The sequence below is a fragment of the Cynara cardunculus genome, assembly GCF_001531365.2.
Source record: "Cynara cardunculus var. scolymus isolate 2C chromosome LG 13, CcrdV1, whole genome shotgun sequence".
Classification (NCBI taxonomy): domain Eukaryota; kingdom Viridiplantae; phylum Streptophyta; class Magnoliopsida; order Asterales; family Asteraceae; genus Cynara; species Cynara cardunculus.
The window spans coordinates 6,837,776-6,850,086 of record NC_037540.1 but is presented as its reverse complement, the minus strand read 5'-3'; the positions used below and the strand labels follow the sequence as shown (position 1 = coordinate 6,850,086).

General features: G+C 29.2%; 1 protein-coding gene across 1 annotated transcript; it reads left to right on the top strand.

Annotated features, from left to right (window-relative positions):
* Positions 1-1,068: 1,068 nt before the first annotated feature.
* Positions 1,069-11,752, top strand: LOC112524367 (serine carboxypeptidase-like 34). The gene is made up of 9 exons (XM_025134152.1): positions 1,069-1,342; positions 8,556-8,663; positions 8,873-8,968; positions 9,099-9,191; positions 10,173-10,261; positions 10,336-10,623; positions 10,960-11,096; positions 11,188-11,386; positions 11,512-11,752. The coding sequence occupies exons 1-9, from the start codon at positions 1,069-1,071 to the stop codon at positions 11,659-11,661; spliced, it is 1,434 nt and encodes a 477-aa protein (XP_024989920.1). The 3' UTR covers positions 11,662-11,752.
* The last annotated feature ends 559 nt before the right edge of the window (positions 11,753-12,311 follow it).

Sequence of the window (12,311 nt, the reverse complement as noted above, 5' to 3'; positions counted from 1 at the left end):
TGATTATGTTTATCTGCAGTTAGTTATACGAATTCAAAAATAGAGCTTTAATAAGTTGTACTTACGCACAATTTACTTGTAATCCTAAATTTTAAATAATATGCATTAATAAACAGTATTTCATGCATAAAAAATAGTTTTTAAGAGTTTTTGCCAAATACTTTATAATCTATACTATATTATAAAGCATTTGACAATAACTCTTAAAAACCATATTTATGCATGAAGTACTGTTTATTGATGTATATTACTTAAAATTCAAGATTACATGTAAATTATGCATAAGTACAACTTATTAAAGATTCATGTTTGAATTCGTGTAATTAACTGCGGATAAACATAATCAAATATAGGATAAATATCTCATTTTAAAATCTAAAAATATAATTAAGATAATTATCGAGTTCTAACAAAATAATTAATTATTATCTTTATAAGAAAATTATATTTATAAACCAAATATAAATTATTTCGTTATTTAACCTAAATTAAATTATAATAAAAAAATTTAATTAAAAAATTACACAAAAAATAAGAATTTTAAATAGTTAATTTGATACTAATATCGATATATTTTTGTCAAATTTTTATGATATCTTCAAATTTGTATTTTATTCAAAAATAAAAATATTATCGCTTTTTCAAAATCACATAAGATCATACTATAACATCGATTGTGATAAAAAATAAAATAAAATATTAAAATCAAGATGATCTCGCTGGTTTGCACAAGTACCCTTCTAGTATAGTATAGATTATGCATCTTAAAATCTGAATTTAATGAGCAAGTCTCGTAAATAAGAAGTTTTGAAAGTAAATTTAATGCAATTTGTCATAAAAATAAAACCAAGTTGTTGAGTAGGGTCCAAATAGAAATTTCCAAAGATGAATGCCCATGAAAAAGAAACTTGCTACCTATACATGTATGGTCAAATAGACTTTTGTGTGTGAAGAGAGTGTGTGTATATATATATATACATATATCTATCTATATATACATATATCATATATGTATATATATACACATATTATCTGTCCTTCAATCATTTTTTAACACAGACAGAGAGGATGAATTACACCTCAAGTACCTGGAGAATTCTCCTCATCAGTTTGTGGTGGGCGGGTGCGGTGGTTTCGGGGCGGCAACAGCTGAGCCGCCACACATTGTTGGAACAAGACGGCGATCGGGTGACTGATCTCCCCGGACAGCCGCCGGTGAGCTTCAATCAGTATGCTGGTTATGTTACAGTGAATGAAAGCCATGGTAGAGCACTGTTTTATTGGTTTTTTGAAGCTGCAGAAACTCCCCATGAGAAGCCTCTCCTTCTATGGCTTAATGGAGGTACACATCATTCTTTTAATTACCATAACATTAAGATGTCACTGTATTTTTATATATCTTCTTTAAAGTTATATATATATATGTATATATATATTTTATATATATATATATATAATTCTGTTAATTACATCGTGGTTTCCTTGACCATGATTACATAGGCATATCTGAATCACATAAACTATTGTTTATTTGATTGCAACTTGTTATTGTTGATCCCAATACCAGTTCCATGCCCACAAATACCTTGGATATATATAATATATATATATAATATATATATATATATATATATATATATATATATATATATGTATATACAAACACTCATAACATAATAATTTATTAACTATATATATAATCACATTAATCATATCAGTCTTAGTACAACTTTTAATAAATTTAAGGGTGCGTTTACCAAACACTGATTGGATAAGCAATTATAGGGTCATTTAGAGATGTTTATCAAGTGTTTGTCAGTCATTTATCTAATCGAATGAACATGAAAATGACTGAGATCTAATCCGGTAAAAGACATGCATGACAAGAACCGAGAATCTTATGTCGGATAAAAGAGTCATTACTCTCACTTCGGGCTTACAGATCAAAAATATTAACCTATAAAAAAATAACAATTTATTTTGGTGACTGATACATTTATGGTATTTTTCTTACCCCATAATTATTGACCCAAAAATTTGATGAATTACCCATAATTGATAAGAATATTTAATTCTGGAATAAAAGATAGGTGACTAACATTTTGTTACCATAAATGTTATTGATGATTTATTTAGGTAATATACTTAAAAATGGAAGAAAATAATATAGTTAATATAATTCTATGTATACATAAAGCATATAATCAATGCATTATATATTTAAGATATCTAAATAATAAATTGTTTTGTGTATATGGGGCAAATCAGATACGAGAACAGTTAAATGACATTTGATTTTATGTGATCTTAAATTTGATTTTACACTAAACTCACGTTTAAGATCACATGTGATTACGCTTGCATTCCGTAATCACATGTTTTTTCATTGCAAATCACATGTGATTTAATCAAAAATCGTGTTCTCTTATTTTGATAATGTTCTCATCCTTCTTTATCTATCTGTCTACATCTATATATATATATATATATATATATATATATAATATGGAGTTGAGTTCACGTGATACCATTTTTTTACACTTGAAACTTCACAGCAAAACATTGTGAAGGTAAAATAATCCAAACATTCACAAATGTAAAGAAAAGTGGTCTTACGGATATCATGAAAACAGATTGATCTCACGTGATCCCAAGTCTCTCTCTATATAGGTTGAGTGTGGGCTAACCAATTATGAATTTGGCTTAATTCCCATAAGCATACATGAAGCCAACATATGGTTAAGAGAGTTAAAGTACATATATAACAAACTTTTTATATTAAAAAAAGGATATTTTAGATATAAAAGGTTAAGTTATGGAAAGATTCCATCTTTGTTGTCTTAATTATACATAATAATATAACATCAATAATTATGATTATAATATAAATAATAAGACAATATTAATTGTTGTATAACCAAATGTATGATATATTCATTTATATCATATGTCAAAGTAGGTAATATTCCTTTTGGCATACAATTAAAATGATTTAATGTTGTTTAAGGTACATTTGGATATATAAATAATTAACTTAAATTAAATGAATATAATATATAATAAAAATAGAAACGTTACAAGAGAACATGTTCATTTAATCACACATAAGTACATAATGTCGATGTCAGTGGTTTCATGGTCCAAATAAATACTGGGACCAGATGAAAATGTTTTGAAAGTCATTTTCACTGACTTGATGATTTTCATTGGTTTTAATTATTGTTGTATCTGTTAGTATATGTGATATAGAGACTTTGATATATGAGTTGATTATGATTTATCAGTTAGTGAAAAATGATAAGAGGTGATTATCAGTATAATTTATCTCAAATTACGTGGTCTAGATTAGGCATGTGCAAATGAAGAAATGTAATCAATCAATCAATCAATCGCATATGTTTTAGAATAAAGATTTAAACAAATGGTATTACTATGAAGAAGAAAAAAAACAGTTACTTGATTAAAAAAACAAAATTCGAAAGATATTATGACCAAATAAAGAGAATAATTTTAAAAAAATGTACTTTAACTTGATTCATATTTTAGATAACGTACTTTTAAAACTTCTATTTTGGTATCTAAGATGTAAGTTTTAAACATTTAAGTACTCTGGTAACTGGTTGAAGAATTAACCAGTTACCATGCTGATGTGACGAGTGATGAGATGAAATTGGGTTGAATAGCAAATAATACTGAGTTGGATACCACCTCACTTGCCACATCAGCATGGTAACCGATTAATGCTTCAATCGGTTACATGACTCCTTAAATGTTTAAAACCTTACATCTTAGGTACAAAAATGGAAGTTTTGAAAGTACGTTACACAAAATATGAATCAAGTTAAAGTACGTTATATGTGTGTGTGTGTGTGTGTGTGTGTGGGGAACAAAATACGGATAGAAAATATTTAATTAATAAAATTGATAAAAATATTAAGGATGAACATAAACATAATGAGAACCAAAAAACAGATAAAATTTATAATAATGGTCTTTTTTTCTTCGATTCATTCAAATTTCGAAATCAATTACAAATACAAAAAGGTCTTTTTCGATATCAATCCATCGGTAGTTGAACCTGTTTATTGATTAACAATTAATTACGTTTCTTGTCAACCATCTAATCGTGGCCTCGTCATCTAGAGATCAACCACTGATGTTATTCCATGTGAACTTGTTAATTGTCATTAAATACTTTTCAAGCAATATTCCATAAAAACGTTACCCAAATCCTGTTAAATTGTTCAGCTTCATCAATAACAACAAAAATTATAAATACTTGTTAGGTCGATTGAAAACACTGATAATTATTTTTTCAAGACTGTTTAAATATTCTAATAAACTCGTTTTTTTATGTGTGATTCATAATAAAATTAAAAAAAATCCATTTTGTGATTGTGAAAATTGCACATTGAGCATTCATCCATCCTTTGACAAAAATGTACAAAAGCATTTGGTCCCCCTTTTTATCCTATTGTGACCACTTTGCTTTATTCATCCATTAATAGCTTTTGTTATATTACATGTGGGTGGTTTTTCCCCAAAAATTTGAGATGAAAATAATAAATAATATATATATATATATATATATATATCATGTCTTTAAATCAGTAACTGATGTCTGTAAAGTTATAACTGATTAGTTACTAGTTTCCTATGATCTAGTGGGAGTCATTTTTTTACTTTGTTTTTTGACGTGTGTTTCTATCAATACGTTGATCATGTTTTTGTAAACATAAGCTGACTTATTTTTTGAGTTTATTGCAAACCTTATTTGGATGAGAAAAGAATAGCTTATAAGCTACCTTATTGAAATAAAGTTCGTGAACTTTCTGCAACCCTGTTTTAATTATAACCCCGATTAATATTAGTTGTTATTTATTAATTGCTAATTAATATTAATTTCAATTTATTAATAAATTTAATTGTAAATTATTTAAAATTATTACTAAGTATCATTTATTTTTTTTATTATCCAGTTTGTACAAAATTCACATATTATATTATTAGATTCGATTCGTTTTAATTATATTATATAATATTAAAATTGACTAATTTTTAACATGTCATTCCTGATCAATTTACATTTTCAACTAGATTATCAGCTATTTTTGTTAAATGTAATTAGTTCATCAGCTATTTTTTCAACTATCATTTAGTTCATCAATTAGTTTATCAAACGTAGACGATGTATGTATACACGTACAACAAATACATAGATGCTTATATTAAAATTTTTGATTAATAACGAAAAATCCATATTGACATGATAGAATGCTTGTATACAATTTACGGGTTTTTCACCAGATATTCTATGAAATCTTTTATAGATACATTTATTTGTCTGGATAAAAATGTATTATTTAGTTTTTTCCTAAATCAAAAATCTGAATGACATAAATGATTGATCTACCCCTTAATTTGAATTAAGGTTGTTTAATGATTTTTTGTTTATTTTTCAACCAACTATTTGAACATCAAAACATAATATCATAAATTCACGATATCGTTAAAAAAAATCACACGAATTCATCAAATATAATTTCAAAATGTAACATCGAAAACGAGATTAACAATGCAATCTACTGTTACAAGACATATATAAAATTCGAAGAGTGCTTTTTCATATGAGGGGTAAGCGAGAGGTAAATTCTTTGGGCTGAATCTTAACAAGTCAGCTACTTGGGTTGTGCCTGGGGGTGCTCAAAAACCCGACTAACCCGATCAACACAACCCAACCCAACGCGTAGAAAACCCAACCCGATGTTTAATCGAGTTGTAAAATTGTCAAACCGTAGGTATTGGGTTGATATTGGGTTGCTATTATTTGAACCTAACCCAACCCGATGAACCCGATATTCTTTTATTTCTTGGATTTAATATGATTGTTGAATTTCTATTAATATATACATTAGACAATTACACTATCATATATGCTTTTCATATACACATATTTTCAATCTATTCATATCTCTATATAACTCATTCATATATATGTCAAGTAATTGTGAACATATATATGTAAATTGAAAAAAATTAACTGAATGTGATATACGTAAGAAATATGAATAAGTTGTATCAAATGGTTGATGATGAAAAAGAAATTATGAATAGAGAAATAACATATTCAAGGTTAGAAAAATATTTTAATATACCAAAATATCAGCCCGACCAACCCGATTAACCCGTTTGGGTTGGGTTGGGTTGCACTTTGGTTTGGGTTAAGATTTTTCCAAACCGCAAACATTGGGTTGGATTGTTCAAATGTGTTCAACCCGGTCAACCCAACCCATAAACACCCCTACTTGTGCCAATAAGCTCACTTATTTTCTATTAAGATGCAAGTGAACATCTTAAAATGTATGTACAAACAAGCTCAATTTTGGTTTGTGTTATTTTTATAATTTTTATTTTTATTCTATTTTGTTGTAATAAATATTAGTTTTAAAAACTAATAAAAGTTGATACCACAAAGAAATTGGATGAAATTTTATCATAAGACCATCTTTACTCACGATCATTTATAACTCAATCTTAATTGAAATATTACTCTCTATTTCATTCATCTATACAATCTTCAACTTCAATTCAATCATACTTCTTTTATCATTTAACCATAATCCGCTTTAATCCAATCTAATCAAAAATATTATTTTATAAAAATCGTATATTTAATTATATATATATATATATATATAATTTTTAATTTTAAGTATAAGAATATAATAAACGGACCATTACGTATTTTAAAACGTAATTAAAATTTTAAAAAACTTAGCATAAAATTGAAATTAAATAAAACAAGTAACAAAAATAAGTACGAAATTACAAATCTGAAATACATAAATAATCGTAGTTAATTATCATGACCGAATTTTTCCCATATATCCTCGATCAAATCATTTTTTCGAGTGTTATGAGCTTCCTTATTGTGAAGTTGTTCTCTGTTAGCCATATAACGAAATAGGTTTGAAATATGTTCAATAGATAATTCAGTTGATTGAGCAGAAAATTGAAAGAAACTGGAAGTTTATTTGAAATTTGCAAAATAAAGAGAGGATTGAAATGAAAAGAAAGACTGGTGTGATGAAAACATGTCAATGTTGAGATCTATTTGTAGAGAATTGAAACAATGAATTTTGGTATATTTATTATTTTTTAATTTTCTTGTTAAAGTCGTTTTTTTATCAGATAAGTTTTATAAAATAAAAATATAACTTGACCAATAGTAATGTGACACATGGCATATAAAATAGAATGAAAAATTACAATCAGGGTTCGCGTGGTAATCGAGTTCGGATGAGACACTACAACATTAAGAGGCAACATCTGAATCGCTAACAAGTGAATCTTGTTTGACAAAAATAAAAACCATCTCTTAATGGTTCTAAAACTCTTTGAATGATTATGTATCTTGGGCTTCTCTTAACCATTCAACACCTTAATTTGATTATGAATAACTACCAAACAATTATATTTCATTTTGCACTATATTATAAAAGTTTTTTTAATCATTTTGATCACTTAATAATTCTGCATCAAACCATTCAGCGACTTCCAAATAGCCTCTTACACATTAAACTTCTAAGAAGAACTTTATGAAAAACTCTCAGTCCTTGCATTCATTCTTACCGGGTAAGATTCTTGGTCTTTGTCATATTCATCCAGTGAGGTAATATGACTTAGTAAACGTTTATCAGAATAAGCATTTGGTAAACAATCCCTAAGTGTCAAATCATAAGCATGAGAAGCATGCGACGTCGTTCTCACTTTCCGATAATCCTCTCAAACTGGTTGTATTTGAAAGTTGAAAGGGACGTTTCATCCAAATCGGCCTTTTGACCCAACAAAAAGACGGTCAGCTTTTGGGCCCAAAATTATTCAGGCCTCTTTTTGTTCATATTTCTTTTCTATCCACATCCCCCAATCCCATTTTTTTTTGTTTATAATTATTATAATGGTTCGTTTATCATATACTTACGCACCAAGTGTTTATTGGTAAAATTCAACATTATTATTTACTTATTGGGTAAAATTTTAGTTCATCAAAACGACATCGCATGCAACAATTTACCCAGTAAGCGTTTACCGTGGTAAGAGTCATCGCGCGGATAAGACTCATGGTCCTTGTCATCTTACCGCGCATGATTCTTGGTCCTTATCATTTTCATTCGGTGAGGTAATATCACTTGGTAAGGGCTTACCCGGATGAACGTTTGATAGACGACCCCTAGGTCATATTAATTTTTATTTAATTAAAGGGTTTTGTTTGATTCAAATATATATAAACGAAAAACTCAACATGGTAGATTTTATTGGTCAAAGATTATATGATAATACGTTTTTTGAAAATATGTCTCTAGAATGATAATCGAATGAAAATTCATTTATTTTAAACATAGTACGTTTTAAATAGGTTGTTGTGCTGGGCTGGTTCGTAGCTTGGTGGGAGTCTGTTGTGTGGTTTCGATGGTTGGTTGATGCTTTCTAGGTTTAATACGTGCAGTTTAAGGATGTTGGGAGAGCTTAGATTTATTTGACGATGTTTAATGCAGGTCCAGGATGTTCATCAATCGGATTCGGGAATTTAGAGGAGTTAGGACCGTTTAAAACTCACAAGGGCAAGTCGGAGCTCTTTTTAAACCGTTACTCTTGGAATAAAGGTAAAATATGTAAAAATGTTATTATATATTTATTTATTTTTAATAAAAAGTGTATTATTTTATTTTTATAATTTTAAATTTAATTATAGAGTAAAACTAAGAAGGTTTTATTAATTGTTTCATGTTTGATGGTTTAAACTTCAATTTACTCTGTATTAACAAGATTATATGATAATAAATCTTGATAAAATTCTTGTTTTGTGTATCAGCTGCTAATTTGCTATTTCTCGAGTCTCCGGTTGGCGTTGGATTCTCATATACCAACACTAGCAGTGACATCAAGCAACTCGGAGACAAAATTACGGGTACGGATATATAATGTAACGTAATGTGTTTTTTTAATAAATATGAAACGCACTCCATTTTTTGGTCCCCGCTTTAAAATACTTTAAACCATTTCACTTGGTAACAACAATTATGATCGCTTATTAACAGCCGAAGATTCGTACATATTTTTGATCAAGTGGTTTAAAAGATTTCCACAGTACAAGTCTCATGAATTCTACATTGCTGGTGAAAGTTATGCAGGTCTCGCTCTCTTTCTCTATCTATTTATCTATCTTTATATATATATATATATATATATATATATATATAGAGACTTGGGATCATGTGAGACCAATGGTTTTTCGTGAGACCCGTAAGACCAATTCTCAACCCTTGGATTAGATTTACAATCGTTAGATCTGAACATTTATAAACGCCATGAGACTTCTCACTAATTACGAAATTGCCACCTTGCAACTTTGCAACCATTAGATCATTAATTCATAACTTTGATCAATGAACATAAATTGGTCTTACGGGTCTCACGAAAAACCCTTGGTCTTACGTGAACCCAACCCTATATATATATATATATATATATAATAAAATTTATTCCTTTCGTGCTAAAATATTCTTCTATTTCAGTTGTCTTAAAATAAGTATTATCATTTAGTAAGGGGCAAATTGCATGAAAAAGTAACGTACTTTAACTTGATTTCTAGTTTGGGTAACATACTTTCAAAAGTTCCATTATGGTACCTAAGATGTAAAGCTTTAAACATTTAAGTACCTGGGTAGCATGTAAAGCTTTAAACATTAACCGATTATCATGCTGATGTGGCGAGTGATGTGGTATCCGGTTAATGTTTCAGCAAATAATATTGAGTTGGATACCACATCACTTATCACATCAACACGGTAACCGGTTAATGCTTCAACCAGTTAACCGAGTACCTAAATGTTTAAAACCTTAACGGAAGTTTTGAAAGTACGTTACTCAAAATAGGAATCAAGTTAAAGTACGTTACTTTTTCATGCAATTTGCCCTTTAGTAAATAGATAGTTATAATTCACTTAATTACCATTTTTACTTTTAATTATGCCATATGAATTGTTATAATTCTAGGGTTATGAGATAAGAAATTCATTAAAAGTAATTTCTCATTCAAATATGTGAAAAAATATAACAGTTATAGATTTCTAAGAGAGTTTTTTTTTAATGTATAAAATATATGTTTTCAGGGCACTACGTTCCACAACTAGCTGAACTTATATTTGATAACAACAAGATCATTTCAGAAGGCAATGGCATAAATTTCAAGGGATTTATGGTGAGCGTTCGTTAATTTTCAAAAATGATTCAGTTTTCTCGTTGTAAACCATTTGTGACATGCAAAAAATGCAGATTGGGAATGCGTTGTTGGATGATGAAACCGATCAGACAGGAATGATCGATTATGCCTGGGATCATGCTGTGATATCGGATCGTGTGCTCAGCGATATCAAGGCCAAATGCAATTTTAGCGTCGCCAAACCGTCTAATTCTTGTGATGAAGCTTTGAGTGGATATTTTCAAGTTTACAGAATAATTGACATGTATAGCTTGTATACACCCTCATGTGTTGACGCTGACTCTAATTCCACCCGTCCTCACATGCGTGGCCATGTTTCCCCTCGTATTTTCTCCAAGAACGTGAGTACCCATGAAACGTTACATGCTTTGCTCACTTATTCATCTATACGTTTCTTTAAAATGTTGGGACGGGGATAAGAAATGGTGAGAAATGAAAACGGGAATCAGTATTGGTGTTTGGTTTTGATATAATGAAATTGATCAGTATATACAAGGGAATGAAACGTTTATCATGGTTTACGAGGGATTAAACTCATTCCCATTCCCACTCCCAAGATTCCCGTTTCTATTTCCTAAATCAAGAACCCTGTGAGTCTTGATCACTCAGTTCTGCTTCTAACAGTTATGATTTCTTCATCAAACAAACTGATCTAATACTGCATGATTTTGCTACAGAAAGGATGGCATAGGAAACCAACAGGGTACGATCCATGCCAACCAAAATATACCGAATTGTATCTGAACAAGCCGGATGTTCAAGAAGCACTCCATGCTAACACCACGAGAATTCCCTACCGATGGACGCATTGTAGGTATTTTTCATTCAAACTCAACCCTTTCTCTCCACTGAACCACTTCCTCTTGTTTTATGTTGGTTATCGTAAAGCATACGTATTTATACAGTGATTCTATCACATTTTGGAACGACGCGCCTCCTTCCATGCTTCCCACCATCAAAAAACTAGTTGCCGGAGGCATTCGTGTTTGGGTTTTCAGTGGAGATACCGATGGAAGAATTCCCGTGACCGCTACAAGACTCTCGTTGACCAAACTTGGGCTGAAGATAGTCGAAGAATGGTCTCCGTGGTATAGTAATCATCAGGTAATTAATTTTCGTAATTCATTATAAAACAAAATATCGACCGATAATTCTATCGCTAAAAAAATCCGTCCGTTTTTTAAATAAATAATAACGTTTTTTTGATAAAATTATTGTTTTTAACGAAGGTTGGTGGATGGACGATTGCATACGAAGGGTTAATGTTTGTAACGGTGAGAGGAGCCGGACATCAAGTACCGACTTTCAAACCCAAAGAAGCTCTACAACTTGTTGACCATTTTTTATCCAATCAGAAGTTGCCATCTGTACCTTTTTAGAGTTTGTGTCACCGAGTATACATACTAAATTGATACATATCAATTGATCCAGAAACCTACAAAAGTAGTTGTGGGTTGTATTTTATAAGGTTTGATCCCATATTTGCATAAAATATATATATTTTATATAACATGAAATATAAAGATACATATTGTTTTAAAAATACATATATTGCTACATATAAATATATATATATATATATATATATATTATATTATAAAACATTTGACAAAAACTCTTAAATCATAATTTTTATGCATAAAGTACTATTTATTAATGTATATTACTTAAAACTCAAAATTATAAGTAATTTGTGCGTAAGTACAACTTATTAAAGCTTTATATCTGAATTCGTGTAACTAACTGTAGATAAACATAATCAAATACAGATAAACATCTCATTTTAATGATATCTTCAAATTTATTTTTTATTCAAAAATAAAAAAACATTATTCTTTTCTCCAAACCACATAAAAACTTTATTATAACATCTATAGAGACGGAACGAAACATTAAAATCTAAATATATCTCGTTGTATTACGCGAGTACCCTTCTAGTTGTTTTAAAAGCATTTGATACAACTTATCCATACTTATTATGTATACCACATTCAATTAATTTTCTAGAATTACACACACACACACACAC

Excerpts from the sequence above, each read along its gene's own strand:
- LOC112524367 (XM_025134152.1), top strand. The coding sequence starts at position 1,069 with ATGAATTACACCTCAAGTACCTGGAGAATTCTCCTCATCAGTTTGTGG. Across the intron at positions 8,664-8,872 it reads CCGTTACTCTTGGAATAAAG|CTGCTAATTTGCTATTTCTC; the intron begins GTAAAATATGTA and ends TTTGTGTATCAG. Across the intron at positions 10,624-10,959 it reads CTCGTATTTTCTCCAAGAAC|AAAGGATGGCATAGGAAACC; the intron begins GTGAGTACCCAT and ends ATTTTGCTACAG.